Source organism: Neolamprologus multifasciatus, chromosome 11 (genome assembly GCF_963576455.1).
Source record: "Neolamprologus multifasciatus chromosome 11, fNeoMul1.2, whole genome shotgun sequence".
Taxonomy (NCBI): domain Eukaryota; kingdom Metazoa; phylum Chordata; class Actinopteri; order Cichliformes; family Cichlidae; genus Neolamprologus; species Neolamprologus multifasciatus.
In genome coordinates this window covers 2563326-2580416 of record NC_140449.1, presented here as the reverse complement: position 1 = coordinate 2580416, position 17091 = coordinate 2563326, and the positions used below count along the sequence as shown (strand labels likewise).

Sequence of the window (17091 nt, the reverse complement as noted above, 5' to 3'; positions counted from 1 at the left end):
TTATTTTGTCAGCCCTGAATGGTCATGAGGATCTTTCCCTCTTTAGCTTTTGAGTTGTTGTGGTCTGCAGAGCCTTCTCTAATGGGTTCCAGTTCAATTGTATATTGCACCAAATCATTATTGTAAAGTCCCTTCAATAATTTTCCAAGCCAAAGGGAGACTGAACCACTGCCTCGTGCAAAATAAACTGATTACAATGGCAGTCAGTATGGATACATCACGTAAAAACAAACATCTTAAAAATATTGGTTTTATTTTAGAAGGAAAACAAAAAGTTATGAGCGGATCCGGTCCATGGACCGGGTCATGATCTCACAGTCTGGCCTTGAGGCCACACACAAACATACACACTTGCTGGAAACTATCTGAGGCCCAGTTTCTTCTTCTCTTTTTGTTTCTTGCGAACCACTTCAATGTTGCGGTCCTTCCACATGCTCTTCCTCAGTTTGATAGGACGGCTACCAACGTACTTCCCTGGACAAACAGAGAGGGAAAGAACTGTAAGAGTGCCAGGATGGTACCAAATCAGAGCATCCAGCGGAAAAATGCAACAAATGCCCTGTAACAACAGCTGTAGCGAGAGCCTGTGTGAGGAGCCTCACCGTTCATCTCTCTCATGGCTCTCACATAGTCGTTTGGATCTTTGAAGCTCACAAAACCGTAGCCTTTGGTTTTTCCAGTCCGTTTGTCTCTGACCACCTGCTGACACACACAGTAATGACTAGAGCAGGGCCATGTGACCAAAAATGTTTATCACGATATACATTTGAAATTTTGCGATAGCGATATAACTGACGATATAATTGACAACTCCACAACTTTATTAGTGCAAACCCCACCAAGGTATTTTCACTTAAACAAGCAGCTGTTTTTTGCATTAAAGTTATATAAAGATGTAACAGTGCAAATGCAAATTCCTGTCTGACAGTTTAACCAAAAGGCATTTCCAGTGGAAACTGGCCGACATGTCCTCAGCATAACCATGTATAATATCCACAACACTTAAAAAGAGGTTATACACACACAATACGGTAATATTATGTTGAAGCACAGTACGTATCACTCCGCGAGGCTCCGCCTACGATAGCCGTAATGCTCCAACAATCCATCAAGCGGTGCGGCTTCGTAGCTTAGCAAAGTCGTACTGAAACATTTGACAGATTTTCGAGCGCCGTGTACATAAAATTGTTTCGAGGTCAGTAAACACAACCAGAGTTCATACATAAGGCACACGGGATTATAAGGGGCTCTGTCGATTTTCAGAAAAATCAAAGGATTGATTTTAAGTGCGCCGTATTTTCCAAACAACACGGTAATAACGACGGCCCGCTAGCATGCGCTACCAAAAATAGTGCTTTGTTGTGTATCTGACAGTAAAGCTAAACCAGTTCCACACCAGTGAAGCTGCAGCATTTTTACAAACCAGTTCTGGTTCATCTGTTTCATTCAACGATCCACTTTCGCTCTTCTCATTCTCCATCGCCGCCATGCTTTTTTTCACCACGTATGAAAACAAAGGCACTGCGCATGCGCGTTTTACCCATATTCTATCAGCACGTTTCATTTTCTTATCGTTGCCCAAAATTATACCAGTATTACAGTGAACGGTATGATATGGCCCAGCCCTAATAATGATTTCATGTTACCCACCAACCGGTGACAGGAGACACTTCCACAGAGAAGTGGACTTTTTAACAGTCCTTTATACCCTCACTATCGACCACCCAATCCACCTTAATATTTGCTAATTAAATAACATGCCTTTGGGCTGTGGGAGGAAACCAGCATACTCAGAGCGAGCAGGAGCAGCCGCTCCTTACACCAACAGCAGCAAACTCCTGGCAGAATCCCAGTCAGAGGTCAAACCAGTGCACCTGCCCTGGAAATCCACTGGTTGCCAGATCAGTGGTTTCCCCTGAGCTAACCTTGAGTTCAGGTCTTTGGTTACATTTGAGGCACAAACAAGAAACATGAAGGTTTTTACTGCCTCTTGAACAGTGTTTCTTTAATATAAGCTGCCATAAAGACTCTGTCATAGAGGACGACATGAACCGTTTACAGCTTGAAGCTGAGGAGTCTCCAACTCTGCTTTCATCTGTTGCCAGATATTAATAAATCCAGATGGAAGACATTGTTTAACTACAGCGCATGTGTTGAATGTTCAGGGAATTGATATCCTATCAAACTGAATTGATTTCATTTGAGTGTCTTGATTAAAATCTAATTTAGTTTCAATCATAATTTAGAAACGTACATTTATTTAGTTTTAGTCGACTAAATATAGTTGATGAAATCTAAAGTTTACTCAGTCGTTTGTGTTTTTACTGCTCAGCTCCACAGTTTACAGAGCTTCTCGTTTTCCTTCACCTGAGGCGACTGCTCGTCTCTTCCTTCCAAGCACTTTGTTGCTTATTTCTCATGAAAATACAAATGTCAGAGGTCACCGCCCACACAGGATTACTTCTGACTGAATCATTTCCATATTCGTCCTGCCATTCTACACAACTTAAGTTGTTCTAATTTGATCTCATCTATCTATAACATTTTAATCTTATTTCTATTCACTGACAAAAGCGTGTCATTAGTTTTTAACTCAGTTATCGTCTTTTTGTTAGGGGAAGAAAAAAAAAGAAAGATGACCCGACCTTAGCTTTGAGGAAAGATGGGTATCTGCTGAAGGCTCTGGCCAGTATGTCATCGTTAACCTCGTTACCAAGATCACCACAGAAAATACGGAAGTCATCTGCAACATGGAGACAATTCTGCTGATGTTACACATGAAAAACTAAAATCACCATGGCTACTGAAACACACTTATTTACTTTAGCTGCATTCAACTGATGTAAAAACATCACTCAACTGAAAAAACAAACAAACACTCTGAGATCTTTCTCTGTTCTGTTATCACTGTTAGTGAAGTTGGTGGACCTGCACCTGATTCCCATTCCAGCAGACTCTGGTCCTCCCAGGTCGTCCCTGCTGCTGTGCGGATACACTTCTTCACCTTCTCCGATTTTGCCTTTTTCTTGTCTTCAGTAGTCGTTTCCACATGCTGACACACACACACACACACACACACACACACACACACACACACCAAGTTTAACTTTGGGTAGAAACTGCTGTTGTCAAGCATCATCTGGACACTAGGACAGTCAGCAGCATTAAAAATGATCTATTCTAATAATCTGATATATGCTGCTAATGAACCAGTCAACAAAAATAAAAAAAAATCTTTAAATATTTTACTTTACATTTAATGACTATATGAAAGTTTACCTTTTTGAATAAAATTATTTAAAAAAAAAAAAAAAGACATTTACTTTTCCACACTATCCAGTCTGAGACGAGCGCTCAGTCATCACTGTTAATGCAGCGGCAGCTCCAGAGGGCCATAACAATAAACTAATGCTGTGCTATGTGGGTAGCTAGCATTACCGCTAACAGCATGCTGTTCAGCAAAGCATGGTCCTGTTAAATAACAGCTAGTATCCAGGTGTTTGGAAAATTTGTTTTGCTTTGATAATTAGCAAATATCTGACTTCTCATATGCTGTAATATTCTAAATATTTTCATTGAAATGTATTGTGATTGTATGCATTTTGATTTTATTAATTACCTTATAAACATTGTTTACCATTCTATGTTAATTGTTTATCATTTGTAACAGCACCTAAAACACTAAAATGTAAATTTAAACAAAAGAAAATCCCAAATCTGTGACAGATACTGATTTACACATTATTTAATATAAATATCTCATTTGTAAATGTGCAAATTCATAAATGTCATCACATACTGGTTGGGTCACGATGTTAGATGTTGAAGGCAATTAGCTGTAGAATAATATTTATAATCTATAATTCTACGCCCACAGCACTAAACTTTATAAGTTTTCCATTCACCAGTATTTTAAAAATGCATATAACACCTGAAACAGCGGTGCGTGCAGTGTCACTGCCCAGCACGTCGCCTGCTGTGTGGCTTCACAGTCTAATTATTTAACGCTCTTCGTTACAAAGTAAAGAGCAAAGTGTTTTGCAGAAATCCACCTCAGGTTGGGGGGGTTCAGGCTCTGGCATACTAGGTCCAATCACCGCGCCGCTGTCCTCGCTCTCCTTCTTGCTGAGCAGACCTGCAGCCATCACTGCAGCCTGCTGCTCGGCCACCCGCGCTGCCAGTTCTTCCTGCAACACCCAGATCACAAGGCCTCAGAAACTACAAGTTCTGTACGTCTGAAAGAATCCAGCGTAAAACAAATGTGTTTCATGCACGGATCTAAATACCATTCGGGCCTGTCTCTGAGCGTGAACTTCATTTCTTTTTAGTCCAACATGGGCAGGAGGAGCAACGTACACAGTTGGTGCTGCCTGGATGATTGACGGTGTTGGTTTGACAGGAAGTGGGGCTACTTGTCGTGTAGGTGGGCCTGACACCATCGAAACCATATCACCAACCTGAAAGAGACAAATTTGGACGAGAGGGTTCGAGGTGACGCTCGTCCATTTTACATGATCTCAGTAAGACATGAAGCCTTCTGCACACACAGACTCATGTTTGTGGACCTGAGGTGGAGCAGCCATGGGCTGGATGGGCTGAGAAGGTCCCTGAGGCATTGGGCCCTGCAGGGAAGGAGGGAGCATCATGGGTGGAGGTGGAGGAGGTCGTGGCAAAGGAGGTGCTACTGGAGGACCACGCATCATCTGTAGCCTCTGACCACCTGACAACACAATCATGTTCAGCTGGGACAAACTTCATCTGCACTGGTTTATGAAACCATTTCAATGCTTCCCAACACTCTGACTGGTTTGTGTCTTAGAGTGTTTTCAGCAGATTCCTTTAAACTCCGTCTTCAGGTGGAGTTTAAGTGATCAGCCTGTGCTGTATCAACACTGAAACACTGACCATCAAGTCTGCATGTTCTGTTTGCTCCAAATAAGGCAGATTTCATACACTATGCTACATGTAATGTTCAGACACATCCACAAGGCAAAAACACCAAGTCTTCAAAACGTACCTGGTCTTTGCAAAATATGTGGAACAAAAGCCGGTCTCATCATGGGAGGAGGAGGTCGTACTGGAGGAACTGACACAGAGAGAACACAGAATGAGCACAGAGTGAGCACAGAGTGAGCAGAGTGAGCACAGAGAGAACACAGAGTGAGCACAGAGTGAGCACAGAGTGAGCACAGAGTGAGCACAGAGTGAGCACAGAGTGAACACAGTGAGCACAGAGTGAACACAGAGTGAGCACAGAGTGAGCACAGAGTGAGCACAGAGAGAGCACAGAGTGAGCACAGAGAGAGCACAGAGTGAGCACAGAGTGAGCACAGAGTGAGCAGAGTGAGCACAGAGAGAGCACAGAGAGAACACAGAGTGAGCAGAGAGAGAACACAGAGAGAACACAGAGTGAACACAGAGTGAGCACAGAGAGAGCACAGAGAGAACACAGAGTGAGCAGAGTGAGCAGAGTGAGCACAGAGAGAGCACAGAGTGAGCAGAGTGAGCACAGAGAGAACACAGAGTGAGCAGAGTGAGCACAGAGAGAGCACAGAGAGAACACAGAGTGAGCACAGAGTGAACACAGAGAGAGCACAGAGTGAGCAGAGTGAGCACAGAGAGAGGACAGAGTGAGCAGAGTGAGCACAGAGAGAGCACAGAAAGAACACAGAGTGAGCACAGAGTGAGCAGAGAGAGATCACAGAGAGAACACAGAGTGAACACAGAGTGAGCACAGAGTGAGCACAGAGTGAGCACAGAGTGAGCACAGAGTGAGCACAGAGAGAGCACAGAGTGAGCAGAGTGAGCACAGAGAGAGCACAGAGAGAACACAGAGTGAGCACAGAGTGAGCAGAGAGAGAACACAGAGAGAACACAGAGTGAGCACAGAGTGAGCAGAGTGAGCACAGAGAGAGGACAGAGTGAGCAGAGTGAGCACAGAGAGAGCACAGAGAGAACACAGAGTGAGCACAGAGTGAGCAGAGAGAGAACACAGAGTGAACACAGAGAGCACAGAGTGAACACAGAGTGAGCACAGAGAGAGCACAGAGAGAGCACAGAGTGAGCACAGAGAGAGCACAGAGAGAGCAGAGTGAGCACAGAGAGAGCACAGAGTGAGCAGAGTGAGCACAGAGAGAACACAGAGTGAGCACAGAGTGAGCAAAGAGTGAGCACAGAGTGAGCACAGAGTGAGCAGAGTGAGCACAGAGAGAGCACAGAGTGAACACAGAGTGAGCACAGAGAGAGCACAGAGTGAGCAGAGAGTGAGCACAGAGTGAGCAGAGAGAGAACACAGTGAGCAGAGTGAGCAGAGTGAGCACAGAGAGAGCACAGAGTGAGCAGAGTGAGCACAGAGAGAACACAGAGTGAGCAGAGTGAGCACAGAGAGAGCACAGAGAGAACACAGAGTGAGCACAGAGTGAACACAGAGAGAGCACAGAGTGAGCAGAGTGAGCACAGAGAGAGGACAGAGTGAGCAGAGTGAGCACAGAGAGAGCACAGAGAGAACAAAGAGTGAGCACAGAGTGAGCAGAGAGAGATCACAGAGAGAACACAGAGTGAACACAGAGTGAACACAGAGTGAGCACAGAGTGAGCACAGAGAGAGAACACAGAGTGAACACAGAGAGCACAGAGTGAACACAGAGTGAGCACAGAGAGAGCACAGAGAGAGCACAGAGTGAGCACAGAGAGAGCACAGAGAGAGCAGAGTGAGCACAGAGAGAGCACAGAGTGAGCAGAGTGAGCACAGAGAGAACACAGAGTGAGCACAGAGTGAGCAAAGAGTGAGCACAGAGTGAGCACAGAGTGAGCAGAGTGAGCACAGAGAGAGCACAGAGTGAACACAGAGTGAGCACAGAGAGAGCACAGAGTGAGCAGAGAGTGAGCACAGAGAGAGCACAGAGAGAGCAGAGTGAGCACAGAGAGAGCACAGAGTGAGCAGAGTGAGCACAGAGAGAACACAGAGTGAGCACAGAGTGAGCAAAGAGTGAGCACAGAGTGAGCACAGAGTGAGCACAGAGTGAGCAGAGTGAGCACAGAGAGAGCACAGAGTGAACACAGAGTGAGCACAGAGTGAGCAGAGAGAGAACACATAGTGAGCAGAGTGAGCACAGAGAGAGCACAGAGTGAGCAGAGTGAGCACAGAGAGAACACAGAGTGAGCAGAGTGAGCACAGAGAGAGCACAGAGAGAACACAGAGTGAGCACAGAGTGAACACAGAGAGAGCACAGAGTGAGCAGAGTGAGCACAGAGAGAGGACAGAGTGAGCAGAGTGAGCACAGAGTGAGCACAGAGAGAACACAGAGTGAGCACAGAGTGAGCAGAGAGAGATCACAGAGAGAACACAGAGTGAACACAGAGTGAACACAGAGTGAGCACAGAGTGAGCACAGAGTGAGCACAGAGAGAACACAGAGTGAGCAGAGTGAGCACAGAGAGAACACAGAGTGAGCACAGAGTGAGCAGAGTGAGCAGAGTGAGCACAGAGAGAGGACAGAGTGAGCAGAGTGAGCACAGAGAGAGCACAGAGAGAACACAGAGTGAGCACAGAGTGAGCAGAGAGAGAACACAGAGTGAACACAGAGAGCACAGAGTGAACACAGAGTGAGCACAGAGAGAGCACAGAGAGAGCACAGAGTGAGCACAGAGAGAGCACAGAGAGAGCAGAGTGAGCACAGAGAGAGCACAGAGTGAGCAGAGTGAGCACAGAGAGAACACAGAGTGAGCACAGAGTGAGCAAAGAGTGAGCACAGAGTGAGCACAGAGTGAGCACAGAGTGAACACAGAGAGCACAGAGTGAACACAGAGTGAGCACAGAGAGAGCACAGAGAGAGCACAGAGTGAGCACAGAGAGAGCACAGAGAGAGCAGACTGAGCACAGAGAGAGCACAGAGTGAGCAGAGTGAGCACAGAGAGAGCACAGAGTGAGCACAGAGTGAGCAAAGAGTGAGCACAGAGTGAGCACAGAGTGAGCAGAGTGAGCACAGAGAGAGCACAGAGTGAACACAGAGTGAGCACAGAGTGAGCAGAGTGAGCACAGAGAGAGCACAGAGTGAGCAGAGTGAGCACAGAGAGAGCACAGAGTGAACACAGGGAGAGCACAGAGTGAACAGAGAGAACACAGCAAGAGCACAGAGTGAGCAGATTGAGCAGAGTGAGCAGAGTGAGCACAGAGTGAGCACAGCAAGAGCACAGAGTGAACACAGAGTGAGCACAGAGTGAGCACAGAGAGAGCACAGCGAGAGCACAGAGTGAGCACAGAGTGAGCACAGAGAGAGCACAGAGTGAACACAGAGAGCAGAGAGAGAACACAGAGAGAGCACAGATTGAGCACAGAGTGAACAAAGAGAGAGCACAGAGTGAGCACAGAGTGAACACAGAGAGAGCACAGAGTGAGCACAGAGAGAGCACAGAGTGAACACAGAGTGAGCACAGAGAGAGCACAGAGTGAACACAGAGAGAGCACAGAGTGAGCACAGAGAGAGCACAGAGTGAACACAGAGAGCACAGAGTGAACACAGAGAGAGCACAGAGAGAACACAGAGAGAGCACAGAGTGAGCACAGAGAGAGCACAGAGTGAACACAGTGAGCACAGAGAGAACACAGAGAGAGCACAGATTGAGCACAGAGTGAACAAAGAGAGAGCACAGAGTGAGCACAGAGAGAGCACAGAGTGAACACAGAGAGAGCACAGAGTGAGCACAGAGAGAGCACAGAGTGAACACAGAGTGAGCACAGAGAGAGCACAGAGTGAACACAGAGAGAGCACAGAGTGAGCACAGAGAGAGCACAGAGTGAACACAGAGAGCACAGAGTGAACACAGAGAGAGCACAGAGAGAACACAGAGTGAGCAGAGTGAGCAGAGTGAGCACAGAGAGAGCACAGGGAGAGCACAGAGTGAGCAGAGTGAACACAGAGAGAGCACAGAGTGAACACAGAGTGAGCAGAGTGAGCACAGAGTGAGCACAGAGTGAACACAGAGAGAGCACAGAGTGAACACAGAGAGAGCACAGAGAGAACACAGAGTGAGCAGAGTGAGCAGAGTGAGCACAGAGTGAGCACAGAGAGAACACAGCAAGAGCACAGAGTGAGCACAGAGTGAACACAGAGTGAACACAGAGTGATCAGAGTGAGCACAGACTGAGCACAGACTGAGCACAGAGAGAGCACAGAGAGAGCACAGAGTGAGCACAGAGAGAGCACAGAGTGAGCACAGAGAGAGCACAGAGTGAACACAGAGAGAACACAGCAAGAGCACAGAGTGAACACAGAGAGAACACAGCAAGAGCACAGAGTGAACACAGAGTGAGCACAGAGTGAGCAGAGTGAGCATAGAGAGAGCACAGAGTGAGCACAGAGAGAACACAGCAAGAGCACAGAGTGAGCACAGAGAGAACACAGAGTGAGCAGAGTGAACACAGAGAGAACACAGAGAGAACACAGAGTGAGCACAGAGTGAGCAGAGTGAGCACAGAGTGAGCAGAGTGAGCACAGAGAGAGCACAGAGAGAGCACAGAGTGAGCACAGAGAGAACACAGAGTGAGCACAGAGAGAACACAGAGAGAACACAGAGTGAGCACAGAGAGAACACAGAGAGAACACAGAGTGAGCACAGAGTGAGCACAGAGTGAGCAGAGTGAGCAGAGTGAGCAGAGTGAGCACAGAGTGAGCAGAGTGAGCAGAGTGAGCACAGAGAGAGCACAGAGAGAACACAGAGAGAACACAGAGTGAGCACGGAGTGAGCACAGAGTGAGCAGAGTGAGCACATAGAGAGCACAGAGAGAGCACAGGGAGAGCACAGAGTGAGCAGAGTGAACACAGAGAGAGCACAGGGAGTGAGCAGAGTGAGCACAGAGTGAACACAGAGTGAGCACAGAGAGAACACAGAGTGAGCAGAGTGAGCAGAGTGAGCACAGAGAGAGCACAGGGAGAGCACAGAGTGAGCAGAGTGAACACAGAGAGAGCACAGAGTGAACACAGAGTGAGCAGAGTGAGCAGAGTGAGCACAGAGTGAGCACAGAGTGAACACAGAGAGAGCACAGAGTGAACACAGAGAGAGCACAGAGTGAGCACAGAGAGAGCACAGAGAGAACACAGAGTGAGCACAGAGTGAGCACAGAGTGAGCACAGAGTGAACACAGCAAGAGCACAGAGTGAGCACAGAGTGATCACAGAGTGAGCACAGAGTGAGCACAGAGTGAGCAGAGTGAGCACAGAGTGAGCAGAGTGAGCACAGAGAGAGCACAGAGTGAACACAGGGAGAGCACAGAGTGAGCACAGAGTGAGCAGAGTGAGCACAGAGTGAGCACAGAGAGAGCACAGAGAGAACACAGAGTGAGCACAGAGTGAGCACAGAGTGAGCAGAGTGAGCACAGAGAGAGCACAGAGTGAGCAGAGTGAACACAGAGAGAGCACAGGGAGAGCACAGAGTGAGCAGAGTGAGCACAGAGTGAACACAGAGTGAGCACAGAGAGAACACAGAGTGAGCACAGAGTGAGCACAGAGAGAGCACAGAGAGAGCACAGAGAGAGCACAGAGAGAGCACAGGGAGAGCACAGAGTGAGCAGAGTGAACACAGAGAGAGAGCAGAGTGAACACAGAGTGAGCACAGAGTGCACAGAGTGAGCAGAGTGAGCACAGAGAGCACAGGGAGAGCACAGAGTGAGCACAGAGAGAACACAGAGAGAGCAGAGTGAGCACAGAGTGAGCAGAGTGAGCACAGAGAGAGCAGAGTGAGCACAGAGAGAGCAGAGTGAGCACAGAGTGAGCACAGAGTGAGCACAGGGAGAGCACAGAGTGAGCAGAGTGAACACAGAGAGAGCACAGAGTGAACACAGAGTGAGCACAGAGTGCACAGAGTGAGCAGAGTGAGCACAGAGTGAGCACAGAGTGAGCACAGAGAGAGCAGAGAGTGAGCAGAGAGTGAGCAGAGAGAACACAGTGAACACAGAGTGAGCACAGAGTGAGCACAACAAGAGCACAGAGTGAACACAGAGTGAGCAGAGTGAGGACAGAGTGAACACAGCAAGAGCACAGAGTGAACACAGAGTGAGCACAGAGTGAGCGCAGAGTGAGCACAGAGAGAGCACAGAGAGAGCACAGAGAGAGCACAGAGTGAGCACAGAGTGAGCACAGAGTGAGCACAGCGTGGCGGCATCTGAAATACTGCTTAAGCCTCTAAACTTTGGTCAGTCATTAATGAATCTTAGCACCACAACATGCATCAAAAACAATCAGAATACTTTATTGATCCCTCGGGGAAATTATTTTGGTTACAGTGCTCCAGTACTTTTTTTTGAGGAAACAGCTGACATCGTTATCCATTCCAGCTACAGCTTTCATCAGCTTTGGTTTCCATCCAAATATTTTGAAACATAAATCCAAGCAGCCGGACCGAACCACGAGCAGCAGATCTAACTGTCAGCGCGCTTCCAGGTGAGGAAGAGTTTTTACTGGATGGCGACACTCTTGTCATGTGAGCATTTGTCTTTACCTGGTCCCACAAAGGCTTGTGGTGGAGGTCCAACAAAAGTTGCAGCTCTGGCTTCTAACGTCTGCTGGACCTGAGAAAGACCACAGAGTGCGTGAGCGAGAGAGGTGCTGTTTTTATTAATCACATCGAGACCAATCCTTTTATAACACACAAACCTGTCTGTAGGTGTTGGTTCCTATAATGGGTCGCACCACTGAAACTGTTGGGACAGCCAGAGCTACAGGTACTGCCTCCATGACAGGTGGACTTCCTGATACTGGTACTGGCCCACCGAGAACCTCCTGCTCAAAGCTAGAGAAGCAGAGTGATGTTTGTATTAGATTTCATTTTTGACGGTGAGCATTCTTCCTCCTCCAAACACTTAATTTCGGTCTCATCTGACCACAACATTTTCGCCCAGTCGTCCTCTGAATCATTGAGACGCTCAGTGCCAAACTTCAAACGGGCCTGTACGGGGGCTTTCCTGAGCAGGGAGACCCTGCGAGCAGGATGCTTGGTGATGGTCCTGTAGCCTATTCCTATTCCTTGTGTGTACACAATCTTCACCCTGACATCCCTGGAAACGTTTTGGTCTTAGCCATGGTGCAGAGTTTGGAATCTGGACAGATTGATTGCGTCTATGGTTGTGAAGAGAAAGGGCAGCAGCTCTAAGTGCATCTGCTGCTAGTGTTGATATTTGCTCACTGGCTGTTTTGTTAGGTACAAGTGTTCACCTGCTTTTTAATACAATTATCTACTCACATGGCTGCAACTCAATACATTTAGTTTTGTCGAGACTATCAAGATGACTGCTGATGTTACCTGCACACTGGACGCATCTGTGTCTCTTCCCAGAGGCAAACTGGGATCTTTTGCTTGTTAGGCAAATGGGCACCACAACAATAGTTTAATGTTGTTATTGTGACATTTAAAGTGAAGTGTTTTGACTGCAATAGTTTGATCATGCGCAGTTGGCATGACCTGAATACCGTCTCAGTGAAGCACCTTGCTAACACTAAAGGCCAGAGGAACACACTCATGCATCCTCGCGTCGACATGCAAACAGTCACATGAAAAGCCTGCGACGTAATCTAAGAGGTGCTACAGCTCTGCGGCTTGTGTGTGCAGTGAGGATGCTTCGTACTCACAGCGCCATCTCAGCCTCCATCTCCTTCAGACGCTCCTCGCCGGACTTGAGCGCCATGCTGTGAGAAAAACAGCCGACATGAGCTCAACGCTACAACAGCTGCATTCAGAAAAGCGCCTCCGTCTACACACGGCTGGCCGTCGTAAGCCTTACCTTCAGCTGGGGTTTGTACGCTGCGTTCACCGACTGGGCTACAAGCTAACAAGTAATGTTTAGCTCATTAGGCTCGAGCTAAACCAGCAACGAGCCCGTTTCTGCTGCTGTTCTCAGCCCACTCACTTACCCACTAACCCACCAACCCACTTCCACACTAACAGTACTAACTAACTAAAGAGGAATGGGATTATGCACTAACAAATACACATTAACGGGCTACTGAACCACCGTCCTAACGTTTTCTGCTTTACCTTCTTCTTCTTCTTGATGTTTATTAGCGATTGACAAACAGCGAAACGGTGCATTAGCGCCCCCAACTGGTAAGGCGTGTGAATCACGTCGCTCCAAAAACCGAAACAAACGAGTCTTAAATAACTTTAAGTCAGCTTTTATTCTTCTAACCCTGCTCTCAGCTTCGTAGTGTAGTACAACTTGCTCTATGGTTTCCTCTTCTGTACAGCACTCACATTTGTCTGAATCACGTTTGGCTGTTATGAATAATGTTTAAAACTGTGTGATATAAACTGTGATATGACTGTCTCCTCTCTCCTGTTCCTTCCTGTGCTTCTCATTCTCCAGTTTTCCTTTGGCATTTGGAAATCTGGTGTCCTCTCCTTTCTTCGTCTCATGTTTCCTATAAAATAACTGTATATCCTTTAGTTTACTCTCAAAGCTGTTCCAGTTAAATTAAGTCGAAATTAGACTTTTGATTTTTAATACAGCACAATAATAAAATAACTAAGTTGCTTAGACTACCCTCCACAAATCCCCAACTTGTGTTTGTGTTTTCGAGTGGTCACAGGGTCTATGTTATCTGAGTGCCTTGGGTGGGGACTGATCACTGATCCGATGGGTAGTGGGTTGATGGCAAGAGAGGACACTGGACAGACCTGGTGCACCTTAACGTATAGTGAGGGTGTGCTCGGAGCACCTGGCAGAGTTCAGTTGTGCATTTAAGTTCCTTTAATGCACAAAGCAGAAAGTTAGTGGCCATCCAAGTCTTTATGTCTTTAAGACATTCCTGCAGTTTAACTAATTGGTGTGTGTTATCTGGCTTCATGGACAGATAGAGCTGGGTGTCATCTGCATAGCAGTGAAAATGTATGCTATGTCTTCTAATGATGCTGCCTAGGGGAAGCATGTATAATGTAAACAGAATTGGTCCTAGCACTGAACCCTGTGGAACTCCATAATTAACCTCAGTGTGTGAAGAGGACTCTCCATTTACATGCACAAATTGGAGTCTATTAGATAGATATGATACAAACCACTGCAGTGCAATACCTGTAATACCTACAGCATGTTCTAATCGCTCTAATAGAATATTATGGTCAACAGTATTGAATGCTGCACTAAGGTCAAGAAGGACAAGCACAGAGATGAGTCCACTGTCAGAGGCCATAAGAAGATCATTTGTAACCTTCACTAAAGCTGTTTCTGTGCTGTGATGAACTCTGAAACCTGACTGAAACTCTTCAAATAAACCATTCCTCTGCAGATGATCTGTTAGCTGTTTGACAACTACTCTTTCAAGGATTTTTGATATGAAAGGAAGGTTGGAGATTGGCCTATAATTAGCTAAGACTGCTGGGTCTAGAGATGGCTTTTTGAGTAAAGGTTTAACTGCAGCCACCTTGAAGGCCTGTGGTACATAGCCGATTATTAGAGATAGGTTGATCATATATAAGATCGAAGAATTAACCAATGGCAGGACTTCTTTGAGCAGTTTTGTAGGAATGGGGTCTAAAAGACACATTGATGGTTTGGAGGAAGTAATTATTGAAGTTAACTCAGAAAGATCGATTGGAAAAAAAGAGTCTAACTTAACATCAATGGAACTAAGAGTAGCTGTAGATAATATTACATCTGTGGGATGATTATTGGTAATTTTTTCTCTAATGATAAAAATTTTATTTGTGAAGAAGTTCATGAAGTCATCACTAGTTAACATTAAAGGGATGGTTGGCTCAAAAGAGCTCTGACTTTTTGTCAGCCTGGCTACAGTGCTGAAGAGAAACCTGGGGTTGTTCTTATTTTCTTCAATCAGTGATGAGTAGTAAGCTGTTCTGGCTTTGCGGAGGGCTTTCTTATAAAGCAACAAACTATTTCTCCAGGCTAAATGATGATCCTCTAAATTTGTGACACGCCATTTCCTCTCCAGATTACGAGTCATCTGCTTTAGGGTACGTGTTTGAGAATTATACCACGGGGTCAGGTACTTCTGATTAGAGACCTTAGTTTTCACTGGAGCTACAGTATCCAGAGTCGTACGTAGTGAGGAGGTGAAATTATTAACAAGATAATCGACCTCTGTTGGGGTAGCGTTCAGATAGCTGCTCTGCTCTGTGTTGGTACAGGGCATTGACGATGATAACAGTGGCTGGATTATATTCTTAAACTTAGTTACAGCGCTTTCAGAAAGACATCTACTTTGATAAAGTCCACTCTCCACTGCTGTGTAATCAATTATTGTAAATGTAAATGTTATCAGGAAATGATCAGACAGGAGAGGGTTTTCAGGAAACACTGTTAAATGTTCAGTTTCTATGCCATATGTTAAAACAAGATCTAGAGTGTGATTAAAGTGGTGGGTGGGTTCTTTTACATTTTGAGAGAAACCTATTGAGTCTAACAACAGATTAAATGCCATGTTGAGGCTGTCATTTTTAGCATCAACATGGATGTTAAAATCACCCACAATAATTATTTTATCTGAGCTCAGAACTAAATCAGATATAAAGTCTGAGAAATCAGACAGAAACTCTGTGTAAGGCCCAGGTGGACGATAGATGATAACAAGTAAGACTGGTTTCTGAGTTTCACAGCTGGGGTGGACGAGGCTAAGCATCAGGCTTTCAAATGAATTAAAAGTCTGTCTTGGTCTTTCATTAATTAATAGACTGGTGTGAAAAATTGCTGCCACACCGCCCCCTCGACCTGTGCTTCGAGGTTTCTGGTAGTTAGAATGACTCGGGGGTGTTGATTCATTTAAACTAACATAATCATCCTGCTGCAACCAGGTTTCTGTAAGGCAGAGTAAATCAATTTGTTGATCAATTATTAAGTCATGTACTAACAGAGACTTGGAGGAGAGAGACCTAATATTTAATAATCCACATTTCACTGTTTTACTCTTTGGTTCAGATGTGGATACTGTATTATTCTTTCTTTGTGATTGTTTAAGTTGTTTGTTGCTGGTTTTTAGTTTGTTTTTTGTCTTTTTGGAAGCAGACACAGTCTCTATGGAGATGGGTTTTTGGGGGGGTAGCAGGAGGAGAGAAGCTGCAGAGAGGCGTGTAAGACTGCAACTCAGCAGAGGGCAGCGTTTATTGATTTTGCTTATCTTGAACTGCCTGCAGCTCAAACCCATGGAGCTAAAACAGACGCAGTGAAACTTTGGGCCCAAACCGTGGACAACACCAGAGTGCTCCCTTATCTTTTGCTCTGGGCTGTTTACCTCCCCCTTCTTTCTTTTTCTCATGCTTCCTTTCAGAGCAGCTTTTTCCTTTTCTCTCTGGTTTTTGAAGTTGTCGTTCTTATATTTTTTCTGTTGTTGATTGCTTACCTTTTATTTTATTTTTGATAATAGTGATAATATGTTTGTGTTTGTCTAAAAACAATAAAAGTCTGATAAAAAAAACCCCTCTTATGACATCAGTGTTTCACAGTAGGTGATGCAAAGTCCTGCATATGGTTGAATCTCAGTTTAAGATTGTGGCAGCAGCAGAGGAAACAGAAGGAACAACATTTTGCACAAGTCAGGTTTTGCAAAAACTAGTGTGACCGAGAACTGGTGTGATTAAAGCCAAGATTTGGAAACTTTTTGTCCAAACTGAGGTATATTGTAGTCGCCTTAAGATTCTGTGCAGCCTATATGGATATAAATAAAATAAATTCATTTAAACTGACATCATTAGCATTAAACTGGTATTTAGATGAAACATCAGCGCACTTCACACCCTGTTGTATGAAAAGTACAGAAAGACCTTGATTGGGCTTCTTGTCACTGGTGGCAATGAATGAAAATCCGCTGAAAACTACAAAAATGGCTGCAACCTTGACCTCGCTGAAGTGAAGGTCCGTTAGGAGTCACTGTAAGTTTGAAACCAGTACACAGACCAGTGTAATGGCGCGAGCCCATCAGAGATCTGGTGGGTAAGGTTCCAAGGCACTTTTGCTTTACCTTCACTTTTCCCACCCTCGTCTGTCTTAATCCGTGTCCACGTGACAAGGCGTCACGAAAGTGGGCGGCCCTGATGGTGCTGCTCAGCCCCCGCCGCTGCGACCTCCACCCACCTCTCCCGTGTTTGCGCAC

At 45.8% G+C, this 17091-nt stretch overlaps 1 protein-coding gene across 2 annotated transcripts; it reads right to left on the bottom strand.

The window, feature by feature from the left end:
- Window positions 1-236: 236 nt before the first annotated feature.
- Window positions 237-17077, bottom strand: rbm42 (RNA binding motif protein 42). Of its 2 annotated transcripts, none has more exons than XM_085176740.1 (12): window positions 16960-17077; window positions 12622-12678; window positions 11650-11785; window positions 11495-11564; window positions 5018-5086; window positions 4566-4720; window positions 4287-4457; window positions 4053-4187; window positions 2935-3052; window positions 2646-2743; window positions 603-699; window positions 237-474 (listed from the first exon to the last, which is right to left on the bottom strand). In XM_085176740.1, the coding sequence occupies exons 2-12, from the start codon at window positions 12675-12677 to the stop codon at window positions 362-364; spliced, it is 1218 nt and encodes a 405-aa protein (XP_085032866.1). In that variant the 5' UTR covers window position 12678; window positions 16960-17077; the 3' UTR covers window positions 237-361. The 2 variants fall into 2 exon arrangements, with proteins under 2 accessions (XP_085032866.1, XP_085032865.1); XM_085176739.1 differs by lacking the exon at window positions 16960-17077 and adding an exon at window positions 12774-13105.
- Between the last annotated feature and the right edge of the window lie 14 nt (window positions 17078-17091).

What these genes read in the sequence shown, in the direction of transcription:
- rbm42 (XM_085176740.1), bottom strand. Translation starts at nt 12,677, where the DNA reads ATGGCGCTCAAGTCCGGCGAGGAGCGTCTGAAGGAGATGGAGGCTGAG. An exon ending in CTCAGAGACAGGCCCGAATG is followed by an intron (nt 4,188 to 4,286) that starts GTATTTAGATCC and finishes TGGGTGTTGCAG; the next exon opens with GAAGAACTGGCAGCGCGGGT. An exon ending in CATCTTTCCTCAAAGCTAAG is followed by an intron (nt 700 to 2,645) that starts GTCGGGTCATCT and finishes GTGTGTCAGCAG; the next exon opens with GTGGTCAGAGACAAACGGAC.